The following is a 15,395-nucleotide window of genomic DNA, read 5'->3' as shown; positions in this document are numbered from 1 at the left end:
TCCTAGTTACATTAGAAGAATCTTCTTGTACTGCTACAGCGTCAAGCTGTATTACACTCACCGATGCTTTCACTGTGGCTGGGTGTTCCGAAGGTAAGCTCCTATGAATCGAGCGAGCTGGAGAGCGCTGAATAGAAGCAAGGTGGGGGGGTGGCTGAGGTAAAACAGACAATTCTGTCAAATTGAATGCAGGCTGAGACTCTGCTGACACTGTGCCAGATAGAGTATTTTCCGCAGTAAGAGCCAGACACCGCTGCAGCCATTCATTACCGCCTTCTGCTTCAGCTCTTTCAAGCACTCTCCTAACCAGGGATTTAATGACCTATTACTGCTCCGACGAGCTGACAGGAGGTGGCTTAGGATGAGCTCCAGCCTAAGCCACCTCAGGGCAAATGTGAGAGGTCAGTCACACAGGTAGCTTTTATAACCTCCTGCAGCTGAGGAGAAACATTTCTCCCGCTCACTGCACTGTCTCATGACAAGCCCGCTTATTTTTTATTATATTTTTTTAACAAATATCTTTATCAAATTAAATATTAAAACAAAGCATATTCTATTATATATATATATATAAAATAAACTTTAAACTGTCGGCGGCCACAATCCCATGTTGTGGGCTCCTTATCGTGCCCACTACTCATTGGATGCTGTAAGACACAAGTTCAGTGCATACCTGTTCTGTAAAGATACAAGTATGATTTTCAAGTTCCTCCTTTATTGCATGAAATCCATCCTTTGTAGTAATTTACATTTGTAACAAATTGTATCATGTCTTCTGTGATAATCCGATATTCGTCTGGATATAAAATACACTTCAAAATTATAGTAGTAAAAAATAAAATGTAGTCAGTGTCATGATACAATTGGCCTCTGGCAAGCATTTCAGGGCAACCTACAAAGCAATGGCTTATACGCTATCATTTTATTTAAAAATGTAATTAAGTGTGTTCCTTTTACTTCTACAACATCCACTAAAATAATATACATGCATCTATATAGTTTTATCATAATACAATACTCTTAGAATATTCCTCCACACTATCAGTATAAATCCCTTGAAGTACATGTTTGCAGTACAAAGTATTTTATATAGAGTATTCTTTATTTCCCAACCTATACTATTTACCATACAATAAATGTAAAATTCTTATCATTTGTTAACCTTGACTCCATCTACCAGTCACTATTACCGTGATCATGTCATTCTGTCAATATAGTCAGTCTAGATATTTTATTAGTTTTAATTCTGCAGTCTTCCTGCAAAGTTTGCTAAACCCAAAACCATTTCACTTTTTGTCCATCCCTGCACATACTATACTGTAGCTCATAAATGATACAGCAGTCAGCATGGGTCTCTTCTGTCAGTCACTGCTATACTGTCTAAGTCAGTAGCCTAATTTTAATTACTATGGTTTATTTTTGATCTCTCCTATGCCTTAAAACATGAATTATAAAACATCATATTAAATAAATCTGTCTACACACATACATCTTGCTTTTTTCTATACAGCCCCCCCCCCCCCCCCAGGGCTGGACTGGGACAGAAATTTGGCCATGGACTTCATCCAGACCGGCCCACTTACATTTTGAGTGTCCCATCAGCACTCCCTTACGTCAGATTGTCCCATCACCAGCCCCCTTACATCAGAGTGTCCCATCAGCACCCTCTTACGTCAGAGTGTCCTATGAGCAGCCCCCTTACATCAGAGTGTCCCATCAGCACCCCCTTACATCAGAGTGTCCCATCAGCACCCCCTTACATTAGAGTGTCCCATCACCAGCTCCCTTACATTAGAGTGTCCCATCAGCACCCCCTTACATTAGAGTGTCCCATCACCAGCCCCCTTACATTAGAGTGTCCCATCAGCACCCCCTTACATCAGAGTGTCCCATCACCAGCCCCCTTACATCAGAGTGGCCCACTGAGCCATCGGCCCACCGGGAAACTCCCTGTAGTCCCAATGGCCAGTACATGCTTCCCCCCCCCCCCCCCCCACACACATATAAATGAGAGTTCTTGGCCCACATTATGCAAATATCAAGATATAAATAACATAACGTATCTTATAAAGAATCAATACCATACATTCTTAGCAAAATGTCATACTCATTACATTACACCCAGGGTGAGATGGTGGATTTTAAACAGTATAGACATTTATTTTTACTGTGTTTCATAGCTATACCTGCAAAAGGGGTCAGCCTCAAGTGATCCAGCAGGACTTAATTTTCTGACCAAAGTTCCTCTTTAAGATATTCACAATAATAATGTTTAGGGCATATATATAACAATAATGGTTTTATATTTGTAATAAAATATTTTTAACCCTTTGTAATACAGATATTAAGTATTATTTTGTTTATATGTCCTTACTGGTACAGTTAAAGTCCATCATATCAGCTCTATCTCTTGAAAGTCACATACAATCATTCACATAGGGATCGTTTTACACCTCATACAAAAAACACAGACACACACACACACAACTATACATTTACCTAACTCATAGAAATATAAATCCTTCTATCAAATACTGATAACAAGCGTTACAAAATCAAACATATGAAACCGTTCTAATCAGGGCCGTCTTTAGCGCAGGGCAAACGGGGCACCTGCCCTGGGCCCAATGTTTGTAGGGGGGCCCGCACTGTCTGCTACCCGTGAATTGTGGCCCCAATGAAGGTTTTGCAGAGTGCACAGAGGACACGGGAGGCTGTATTCCTGTGCTAGCCAGCTGAGAGGGGGCGGGGCCGGGAGCTCCACTGACGCTCTGACCCCGCCCCCATGCAGCCTGTATGCTCGGAACAGAGCGGCTGTAGTGAGAGCCAGTGATCGGAGTGGGAGCGTCAGTGGAGCTCCCGGCCCCGCCCCCTCTATACTGGCTGGGGAATACAGAGGTCCGGGGGCGGGGCCGGGAGCTCCACTGACGCTCCTACTCCGATCACTGGCTCTCACTACAGCCGCTCTGTTCCGAGCATACAGGCTGCACGGGGGTGGGGTCAGAGCATCAGTGGAGCTCCTGGCCCCGCCCCCTCAGCTGGCTAGCGCGGGAATACAGCCTCCAGTCCTCTTGTCCTCTGTGCACTCTGCAAAACCTTCATTGGGGCCCCAATTCACGGGTAACGGGGCCCCCCTACAAAGCATCAGTGGAGCCCCCGGCTGTTGTAGTGAGAGCAGAGAATGGAATCCCTCTACATGTATGTAGTGAGTTTGGCTGCCCAGGTATGTCCTTGAACCCATAAAATGCCTGACTGCTTAAACCCTGAGCTGTGTTATTCAACTGTCAAGCTGTGCATTGCTGAAAATTCTCTGACCATCTCCTGTAGCATGTCCGCAGTCTCTGATTGTCTCCTGCAGTATGTCCGCAGTCTCTGATTGTATCCTGCAGTATGTCTGCTGTCTCTGAACCTCTCCTGTAATATGTCTGCACTCTCTGACACTCTCCTGTAGTATGTGTGTGTATTAATGTGCCCCTTTACTTGCTCAATTATTTAGGATTGCTCCACTGCTCAGTGAGAGGTAATGATGTGCACTAACCTGTAGCAACCAATCAGCGAACAGTAGTGATCTGCTTTAATCTCTAGTAGCCAATCAGTAAGTGGCAATGATGTGCATTAACCTCTAGCAACCAATCGGCAAGCAGAAATGATGTGTTGTAACCTCTAGCAACCATCCAGCGAGCAGTAAGGATAGGCTGTAACCTCTGGCAAACAATTGCAATCACTGTGTGATCTGCTGCAGTAAACTGATTTTGAGTCTGCCTGTTATTTTTTGTATGTCTCAGAATGGAGGGGGGGAGGGGGGGCCAAGAAAATGTTTGCCTAGGGCCCAATCCAAATTAAAGACGGCCCTGGTTCTAATTGTATTTGTATGGCAGATACATAGCATTTCCATATTCATCATACACTATGCAGAATTCAGCATTAGTTGCATACTTCTTACAATTCACTCATAGAACTAACACATAGGGTTCTTCCACAACCGCTACAGACTTATTCTAACCTCATTTGGAAGATGATCAGTCTCTCTCCATTAATCACACATTCAATACTCCCTAACAGTCTACAAAGATTACAAAGAAATTACCTTATATTTGTGAACATTCACTAACAAAATGTCATTATCTTCTGTTTTCTATATAGCAATACACAATCATTCCACCAAGCAAAGTATTCATAAATATGAACACAAATTCCTGACTATATACATAAACATACAAATATTCACAGAATGATTAAAACTGACAGGTTAGTTAGTAATTACTTATGGACAGCAGTGCTCAGAGTAAAGTCAATAGGCACCGTACAAGCATACGTCTCCTTGCAAAAATGCTTGTCTCAAGACACGAAAAAAACACCAAGCTCTGCTTGCCATGGAGATCAGGAATGTCTCAACCTGATCTTAACTCAGTTAGTACACAGACAACACAGACCATTATAACAGATACATATAAACATATATACACCTATAGTACAAAGATGATACATATCTTTTAACTTTGTAACAAATGGAGCTCCAAAATCTTTATCTTTTTTACCTGTCAGGACTTACCTTTCCTGGCATTTCTAAATTCATGAGTATTGTTTTACATCACAAATTTTGTGTTCTATATTTTCTTTTCACATACAATAAAAAATGGTACCTTTTTCTACTAGTAACTACATATCAGTACTCAAAAAAAAATATTTAGCTTAGGCTTTCCAGGGGTCTGATAACCCCAAAGCCTCCCCCAGATTGATTGCCAATCCAGGAAACCAACGTGCATGTAAAATTTAGGCAACCCAAGAACCTCTTCCAAACTGGACTTGCCAATTTAAGGAACCAATAAAAGTTCTCCCGGGGTCACAAATTACCCCAAAACCTCACCCAGTTTGATTATGTGTCTAGGGAACCAATTCAGGTTCTTCCAGGAGTCAAACCCCAAGAATCTCTTCCAGATTGCTTGTCAGTCTAGGGAACCAACATGAATGTAAAGGTTGCATAGAGGGTAGCTAAACCTCTGCAGGGTTACCTTTTAATATTTTATAACACCTAGTACCCTTGGTAGCTCATCATCAACAATGCATCTAATGCACTTACAGTTCAGAAGACCTAACCTGATTCCATGGAAATTCTGCCTGATACAGTGATACCCAGCAACAATCATTCTCTCCCCCTACTGCTGAGAACACATTGACAACACGTTGCAAAACTTGCAATAAAGGTGTTGAATCCATTGTCTCACCAGCATGGAGTTAAGTTAGACAGCTAGAGGGCTAGACAAATTGCCCGAATCTCCAGAATGTTGATGAGCAAGAGACTTTTCGGCTCTGGACCATCTTCCCTGGGTGGAAGCTTCTTCCAGAACCGCTCCCCAGCCTATTAGGCTGGCATCTGTGGTTATAACTTTCCAAGTAACTGGAACAAAGGATTTTCCTTTCAGTAGATTCTTGGTCAGCAACCACCAATTGAGGCTCTAGCGTACCCATGGTGATAGGCATATTGGAAGATTCAAGATTTGAACTCTTTTGTTTCAGGCAGAGAGGATGCTGCTCTGTAAAGGCCTTGAGTGAAACTGGGCATAAGGAACAGCCTCGAAAGAGGCCACCATTTTCCCTAATAGTCTCATACATAGTCGAATGAAGGGATTTTTCCTTGCTATGAATGCCTGGACCAAATCCTTTAGGGCTTTGGCTTTTGAGCCAGGTAAAAATACTCTGCTTTGGACTGTGTCTATGACCATGCCCAAATACTCCAGCCTTTTTAGGGGCTGTAAGGAAGATTTTTCTAGAGGACCCAGCCTAGGTACTCTAAGTACTCTACTGTGCTGAACACATTGTGGCCTAAGTGTGCTACAGACAGTTCTACGAGTAGCAAATCATTCAGATAAGCTGTCACTGTTATCCCCCGAGCCCTTTGTTTTGCCAGGGTCTGGGGTAGAATTTTCGTGAACACTCGAGGTGCAGTAGCATGACCGAAAAGGTAGGGCCATGAATTGGAAGTGGCGCTGATCAACCACAAACCTTAGAAATATTTGGTGAGTAGGAAATATTGGCACATGTAATATGCAGGGTGGAAACTACTGAGTAGATTGACTACATGCAGAAAGAACGAATGTCTAGGAACTGATTCAGGTCTTTTAGATCTAGAATAGGTCTAACATCCCTGTTTGGTTTTGGAACTGTAAAGAGGTTTGAGTAGAACCATGAGCCTTACTCTTCTGGGGTCATTTTTCTATAACTACCCCTTGGGGTAATAGATGTTGTAAGGCCAGAAACAAGGGCCTCTCCTTTTCTGGATCTTTGGAGACTCTTGACCTTTGAAACAGGATGGCGTAAGCTCCCGGAACTCCAGCTTGTAGCCCAGAGACACCGTATAGACTTCCCATTTGTCCTGAATCTCTTCCTGCCAGGCACCTGCAAACTGCAGCACCCTTTCCCCCACTTGGCGAGTGGGGGTGCCTCTTCATAGAGACGGAGAGGCTTTGGGGTTCTGTTTAACAGATCTTGGACCCCAAGACTTCTTTTGCCCTTGGGCTTGGCCTTGGACCTTTCCCCTAGTAATGGACTGGGGGGCCGTCGCCACTGCCTGGAGGTGGAGGAAAGAGAACGTCTAAATGAGGGACATTTATTCTTCTTTTTAACCGGTAACAATGTGATCTTACCCCCGGTAATCTTCTGGATATATTTGTCCAGATCATCCCCAAACAGGCGTTGTCCATAAAACAAGAACCCAGTCAAATATTTTTTGCATGAAGCCTCAGATGCCCAATGCTTAAGTCAAAAGGCCCTGCGCATGTGTACCAGCAGGAGAGTAAGGCGGGATGCTTGCTGAACAGAATCCTTAATGGCATCAACCACAAAACACAAGGCCTTAGGAAGGTCTGTATAAACCTCGACCTCCTCGTGAATGCTTCATTTGTTCCTTGAGGAACTGACACATGCCAATTGCTTCGACTGCAGGCTGGACCACAGCACCAGCCATAGAAAAGGAGGCTTTAAATAAAGTTTCCAGCTTCTTATCAGTTGGATCTTTGAACCCCTGAGCATTGTCCACAGGACAGGTCAGACTTTTATTCACATAAGAAATCTATTGCTGGCACCCCCCATTTCTTGGTGAAGTTTTCCTCTACCGGATAAAGCATGGAAAACCTAGGAGAAAATTTATCTGGGTGACCCCAGTCATTATACAACAATTTCTCCAGCAAAGGATGAATTGGGAAGGTATATGCCGCCTGTGGGGATTTCCAGGATTCCAAAGAGGAAACCGAGGCTATGGCAGCCTCAGCAGTGGGCAATCTGTATGAGGTAAGTACCAACTCAGTATAATATTGCACCTGTACTTTGAGGGCCTGGGAGGCAGCGGAGAGCTTCCCCTCTTCCCCTGAATCATCTGACTGCTCCTGATCCCCATTCCCAGATAGGGATATGTCATCATTATCAGAATGTTTATCTGATAGGGAACCCAGAGCAGAGGGAGGGGATTTATCCCTTTTTTTGCTACTCGTTAAGGAAGCTGTGATAAAAGTAGTAATCCTTCCTTCTAAACCATCCAATGCAGCCTTCATGGTGTCTTTAGTCACATATACAGGGATTGTAACATTGGGAGAGGCTGCAAAGCCTGACAGGAGCACAAACTTATCCTGTGAGGCTGCCTCCAGTCTTTCGGGGGGTGGTATCCGGCAGGCCTGATCAGAACCCCTAGATCTAAGCAGTGATATCTTTGTGCCTCTTTTACCTAAGCTCGAATCAGTGCCCATCTGTGCCGCCTATGAGTGCCCATCTGTGCCACCTATGAGTGCCCATCTGTGCCGCCTTTCATCTATGCTGCTCTTTCAGAGCGCATGCACCGATGACGTCACTGGCTGCAGAGAGACTGAATATCTCCTAAACAGTGCACGTTTGGGAGATATTCCTTGTACCCACAGGTAAGGTTTATTATAAGCTTACCTGTAAGTAGAATTGTTGAATGGGACTTTGCTACCATATAATTCGTTTTTAATTACACAAAAAACATGGCATGAATATATGCATTTTACTTTTCTTGATTGGCTGCTGAAGAGCAAAGGCACACAAAGGAATCTCAGTAAATATCCAAGGCTAGAAACATAAAAAAAATGCGAATTTGGTAGTAAATTGGTGTGGATTGTTAGATCTTTGTATATATATTTTTTTCTTGTGTTAAGTTGGTCTAATTGGAGGAGACTCTTGCTTTGGATGAATTGATTCACAAATCTATACCCTCAAATCCATCATAGTAACATAGTAATGTCATAAACAAATCATAGTAATAGATATTAATTTTAATGCAACAATTAAACAATACAAAAATTAATATCTGTTGTCCATAAGAGACAATAAATTAGGTTCAGATGTATTTGGCTTGTAAAATGCAAAAAAGTAATTAGGACAACTTTAGAAAAGACCAAACTTGTTTTGTATTTTTTGTTTACATAATGCTTTACATTGATTCATCCTTCTCTTGAATCATTAATCATCATCATCAACAGGGAGCCACCGATTTTGCAGATAAATATGTAATTGTGTAATCTTTGTCTTGTGGTAGGTGGCACTGGTGGGCACTCATAGGTGGCACTGTTGTGCACTGGTATATGGCACTGGCAGGTGGCACAGGTGGGCACAGATGAGCTGGCAGTAACTCTCCTTGATCAGGACCGATGTCCCTCTGAGAGCCGCCGGTGATCGGCTTTTTTTTTTCTCCTCATGCTATCAGCACCAGGAGAAAAAATAGCTGATTACCGCCTGTTTACATCACATGATCAGCTGTCATTGGCTGACAGCTGATCACGTGGTAATGGATCAGGATCGACCACTTGATCCGATCTGTGATCAGCCAAGTCTCAGACTCGCTGATCACAGAGCACACTGCGCATGCCCTACAGGGGGTGCACAGGCTGTTCGGGCATGGGAGGACGTCTTTTGACGTACTCCTGGCAAAGTAGGTCCACGCTGCAGCTGTCATTCGATTATAGTGCAGATCTGAAGATGTTAACAGACTTTGTTGCAGATTCCTACCTTTTGTTATTCTGAAGAAATCACTGTTTGTTCCTCTGTACTCCTCTGCTGAGTGAGCCTAATGGAAGTGGTTTCATCATAATTATAAACTAGCTGCTACAGAATCAGGGCTATATATATATATATATATATATATATATATATATATATATATATATATATATATATATATAGCATATACTGTATATTTGTATTACTTAACAGTTTCAAACTTTCAATGTAAGGTTTTTATTTAATTTAAATCATTAAATTCATTATATTGCAACACTGTCAAGCATGCATTTATGCATATTTAAATATAAATCATAATTTTACTACATAAATGTTTATATGCCAATTTATTTTTTACTAATAGTATAATTAACATGTTTTTCATGAAGATAATTAAGACAAATAACCTCATTATTTTAAAGAATTAAAGTAACCATAAGCTAAATATTCAAACTTACTTTGTGCAAGTTGGTGGCAGCACATCTATTATAATACAACTGGACATGACATCACCTCAGAACCTTTCCTATAGCTTCAAGACCTTGTGTGACAGAAGAAGGTTTGTCCTGTTACCTCCCGGGTTCTAACAGCAATCAGAGAGCAAAGAACCATCTGTCACATAAGCTCCCTAAGCTACAAAATAGTTTATTTATACCTATCATCATACTGTATAAGTTGTTTAATTGAAATGGAAACTCTGTGGTCAAGATTGTATATATACTTTAACCACTTGCCGACCGTTGTCGGCATATATACGTTGGCAGAATGGCATGGCTGGGCAAAGTAATGTATCCGTACATTACTTTGAATTTACCTCCGCGAGCGTGGGGATACCTGCGAACGTGTCATGGAGCTCAAGAACGGGGAGATGCCAATGTAAACAGCATCTCCCCATTCTGCCTACTGACAGGACACTGATCGTTTGCTCTTTGTCATCGGGAGCAGTGATCAGTGTCCACGTTACACACAACGCACCTCCCAGATAGTTAGAAACACTCCCCTAGGACACACTTAACCACTCCCTGCCCCCTAGTGGTTAACCCCTTCACTGCTAGTGACATTTTTACAGTAATCAATGCAATTTTATAGCATTGATCACTGTATTAATGCCAATGGTCCCAAAAATGTGTCAAAATTGTCAGATGTGTCCGCCATAAAAATCGCTGATCACCTCCATTACTAGTAAAAAAAAAAATATTAATAAAAATACCATAAAACTATCCCCTATTTTGTAGACGCTATAACTTTAGGTTTTAGGCATCCTCTGCAAACAAAATAATAAAAATTTTTTGGAGAGATGCTCCTAAAAGGGTTAATCAATTCTAATAGGATGCTGACACATAAAGTTTCCTCATTAGAACCCTGCAAGTGCAATATTGAAAAAAGTCACTCTTATTTAGAATTGGTATCCAAAAACACAAAGTAGAACAAACTGTTTTTTCTTTAGAGCGACAACAGGTAGGAATCTGCAACAAAGTTTGTTAACCACTTGCCACCAAATCATGTACTTTTACTTCATTTGCTTCAAGTGTTTTACCAGGGTGATGCCTGCAGCTGCTTTATTTTTAAAGCGCCCCATCCTTTCATACTAGTGCCCCAGGACAAATGCATACTTAAGTCATGCCCGTAAATGTAAACTGTTCAAACCACACACGTAAGGTATCGCTACGATCATTAGAGTGAGAGCAATAATTCTGGCACAGGACCTGCTCTTTAACTCTAAATAGATAACAATTAGATATTTTCAAAATGTCACCTATGGAGATTGGACTAAGATGGACTAGGGGCATGGACTATGAGATATGTAGTGTGCATAGAGCAGTGCACATTCCAAATAAATGGAACTGAGGGGGGAAATTAGAGGTTTTGGAGCTCACTGACAATCGTACATGGAAACAGAAAAACACAGTAAAAAAAAATGTAATGATGAACAGATTACAGGGCAATTAAGTAGTGGATGTGTATGGATTCTTTTTGCAGAATTGCAGAATAAGGATATCTTTTAGTGTCATGTTAACTACTTCAGTTTACTTTTTTTCTAACCTATTTCCATAGTAAAAAAAAAATCAATCCTCCTAAACAAACATCTAACAGCAGGTAGGCAGCACCATTTTGTATAAGTCGAAGGTAGCTTCTTTTTAAACAATGTGCACATGTGGTGAGTAACATGCCTTGAAAATAGTGATTCACTGTAGACCTGTGACATGTATTGTCTACCGTGATTATAAACATCTAGATTTGTCAGAATGGCAAACTGGTATTAAAATGCCTATTTTTCCTTTATTTAAACTTTCTCAATTTCAACATGTGCCAGGAAAAGAACCAAAAGAATAGTGCCAAAGGGAAAATAATCTAACCTTGTCCTTAATTATCATGGTTGGAAGCATTCAGCTAAATCTTTATTTTCTTTTCACAAAATGAATACATATAACACTGATTTACCTACATAGGCATGTTTGTAAAATGTATATAGAATCTTGCAAATAACATTTTATTTACCTGTCCAGGCTCATGGCTGTCATAATGGCTGTGCATGCAAACTGATTGCATGTATCCAAAGATGTAATTATAGTACAAAGCGGGCTTCCGAACACCCACTCTCCTCCTCGGGCCCACTGATGGATTAGAAATGGCATTCCGATAATGTGGACAAGATCTGCCACTGCCAGATTACATATATAAATATCGGGTATTGTTTTTCTTCTAGATCTAGCATAAACAAACAAAAACATTTATACATTTAAAAAAAAAAAAATCAAAAAGATAAAATGCAACTGTATTTGTATTGCATTTGCTTAGGTTTTATTACATTATTCAATTATGTATTGATTAGTGCATTTACAAAACAGAATGGAAGAAAATACTGTTTAAAGATTATCGATTTGAAAATGTATTTTTGTATAATTTTATTTAATAGATTTTTTTTATTATTATTTTGAAGTACAGGGAGTTGGATATTTACATGTATTCCTTTTGTGTGTTTGAAAATTAATATTACAAATACCTTTACATGTATAACTATATATAATACATGAACATTAACACCATTATGAATAGTCCATTGTTCTCATGCCCCCCCCCCCCCCCCCCCTTATAAAAAGTGTATATAAATATCATGTTTTTTACCTTGCACGTGTTCGGGTGTTTTGAAAAGTTACATAATTTTTTACTTATCTTCACCTCATTCATTAAACCAAGTGAAAATTCACTTTCCAAAAAAGAAAAGAAAATATTTCTAATCTTTTATCAAATCAAGGTCTCTTTTGCCACCCTCCTTTCCACTTGTTGTGCTTTAACCCTTTCACAAAGTGAATGCATATACACATAGGTCAAATTCATATTTAAAATAAGAATATTCTCATGAAAAACAGAAAGAAAGAAACTGGTCCACATTTGCTAGTACACACCAAAGTAACATAATGAACTCCTAAATAAAGAAAACATGTTGCGCTGTCAAAATAGTGGCATTTATTATAAAGTCTTTCCTCAATGTTTATCAGATGATATGAACTGTTAAAGTCCTTCACATAATCCAAAACGCATTAAATGTTTAAATTGATGAAAGTGTCCAAACACCAGTTAATCCTTAGGTGAGAAAAGGGTGGTGTCCTTCCAATTAATGACAGGTATATCACCTCGTGCTCCCAAAGAGATGAATAAGACAAAAATATGTTCTTACCAGATAATATTCTACAAATTAGAAAGTGTCAGTTTCTGGCTGTGCTGTTGTTACTAAACAATGCTCAACATATTGAGTCAAGAAATTCATGATCTCACCAAATGTGATACAGCTAATCTTTTTCTTCCTGAGATCATTTTTGAAATAATGTCTACCAGTTGTAATATCTAAACTGGTACTATAAGATATCCTTGTTTTTTTTGTTTCACCTTCATTAATTTGAATCTAGTCCTGACTGTCGGTCAACTATATTTCCATTGTACTCTGCATTAGGTATTCAATAATGGATATTTTAGAAGTTTTGCAAAATATAAATCATATACAAATGGTACATGGAATTCAGTGTCTTTGGTTATTCCAAAAAAAATAGATTTGGAAATGAAATATATGCAGCTAGGGATACTTATAACCAACGTACCCATGTCAGGAGACACTTGAGATCTGATGCACCAATATGATGCAAGTTCATGCACATACCCCTGCCAATATAGCTTGTGTGAAATTATTTTTGCATCTAACCTGGGATATGTTAATATACATTTGCATATTGTAATGCCAGAAAACATGGAAACCCAAGGAATAATAGGGGAGTGAGTACTTTTTGGGGATCATTGGTGGACTTTGAGGCAGTTAAACAAAAACAGCTCTAGAGAGCCATGGTAAGCAGAGGGATCCTGACTATCTACCAAATTAAGCAAAATAATCTAAAATTAAAGTCAGAACACCAATGACTAGAAATAGTTTACAGAGGTTACTTTTGTTTATTTATAAAAGTTTAATATTTTGCCTACACGGCTTGGAATACATAAAAATAACACATTTTTCTAATGCAAAATGTATTTAATAATGGAATAAAGGCAATTTACCTTGATATAGCCTAAATGGGCTGATTTCTCACAGTAGTGACAGGCCTTGTCCTTGTCAAAGATTTACCCATTTAATGAATTTGTTTGATTAAGGGGGAAAATTAGTTAGTACTCCTCACTTTGGCCTAATTTTGTGCCTAATTTTTTTTTTTGCCTAATTTTTTATGCAAATTTAGGACAAGTTTAGGCTGATCAGTTGTCTGTTTTAGGTCACAGGTTAATCATTAGATGAATTTTGCTTTACAAGCTGTAAGTGTAACTTACTTAAATATTTTTTTGGGATGGGCTATGTTTTGATGTATTTCAAGCGGAACTAGGTGGTCTATGCACCACATATCATATTTCTTTTGGGTAAGCACAATGTTGAACTTTTTCAAAATTAAAAATAAGCTTCCTTAAAATGTTTTTTGTAATTGGTGTTCCATTACAGTTTCAATTTAACATTTTGCCTGTTGTTGCTTGATTTGCTGCTCTGCAAGTAACTGTCATAATGTTATTTCTGTTTTCTTGTTAAATGTTAAAACACTTTTTCCCTCAGAAAAAAAATGATCTGCATTAGACTAAGTAGATGTTTTAGTACAAGTCTCATGTACTGTAGAGCAGTGGTTCTCAACCCTGTTCTCAAGTACCCCCAACAGGCCATGTTTTAGGAATTTCTCTTAGATAAAATAGCTGTCCAAAATACCAAGCCATTGACTCTAATTTAACCACTTCAACCAGGGCACTTTTTGCGATTCGGCACTGCATCGCTTTAACTGACAATTGCGTGGTCATGCCTCGTGGCTCCCAAACAAAATTGATGTCCTTTTTTCCCACAAATAGAGCTTTCTTTTGGTTTGGTTTTTATTTTTTGCGCTATAAACAAAAAAATAATGTCAATTTTGAAAAAAACGCATTATTTTTTCTTTTTACTATAATAAATATCCCCCAAAATATATAAAAAAACATTTTTTTCCTGATAGGCTGATACGTATCCTTCTACATATTTTTGGTAAAAAAAATTGCAATAAGTGTTTATTGATTGGTTTGCACAAAAGTTTACAAAATAGGGGATAGTTTTATGGAATTTTTATTGATAATTTTTTTTTACTAGTAATGGTGACAATCAACAATTTTTATCGTGATTGCGACATTATGGCAGACACATCAGACAATTTAGGATTTTGGGACCATTCACATTTATACAGCGATCAGTGCAATTAAAAATGCATTGATTACTGTGTAAATGTGACTGGCAGTGAAGGGGTTAACCACTGCGTGGCACTGTAGAGTTAACTGTCCTAGGGAGTGATTCTAACTGGGGGGGAAGGGGCTGTGCGTGAAACGTCACTGATCACCGCTCCTGATTACAGGGAGCTGTGATCACTGACAGTGTCACTAGGCAGAACGGGGAGATGCTTGTTTACATTAGCATCTCCCCGTTCTTCCTCACCGTGAGACGATCGTGGGTATACCCGCGGACATCGAGTCCACGGAACCCACGATCACATGGGTCATGGAGCTCCCGGCGGGCACAAGCCGCCTCTTAAAGGGAAACGTACAGGTACATTAATCTGTCTTTACCTGCCCTTCTGCCGCAGTATATCTGCGTGAGGCGGTCGGGAAGTAGTTAAAGCACCTGTGCAAGATAAAGGAAAACATGGCCTGTGTGGGGTACTAGAGGACAGGGAAGGACTGCTGTATAGCATTTCCTATGAATTGAAGCACCTGTAACTGCTTTCTAAGTAAACCTACATGGACTAATCACTGCTAATAATGTCTTAAATTATACTGTTAGAGATTCTTCAGACCTGCCACAATTTTCTGTGCAACATATCCAATGCTTTTTAATTATACACTCACCT

General features: G+C 39.7%; 1 protein-coding gene across 1 annotated transcript in view; it reads right to left on the bottom strand.

Annotated features, from left to right (window-relative positions):
* The window catches only part of MCHR2 (melanin concentrating hormone receptor 2), a 225,461-nt gene that overhangs the window by 150,904 nt on the left and 59,162 nt on the right, over nucleotides 1-15,395 (bottom strand). Inside the window, exon 2 of the mRNA XM_077490302.1 lies at nucleotides 11,506-11,715. Coding sequence (XP_077346428.1) covers nucleotides 11,506-11,715 — 210 coding nt within the window. The remainder of the gene's footprint in view (nucleotides 1-11,505; nucleotides 11,716-15,395) is intronic.

This window comes from Lithobates pipiens, unplaced genomic scaffold (genome assembly GCF_037356315.1).
Source record: "Lithobates pipiens isolate NorthernLeopardFrog02 unplaced genomic scaffold, aLitPip1_a1.2 Scaffold_18, whole genome shotgun sequence".
NCBI classification, from domain to species: domain Eukaryota; kingdom Metazoa; phylum Chordata; class Amphibia; order Anura; family Ranidae; genus Lithobates; species Lithobates pipiens.
Note: the sequence above shows the minus strand (reverse complement) of the source record. Positions and strands in the feature narration are given on the sequence as shown.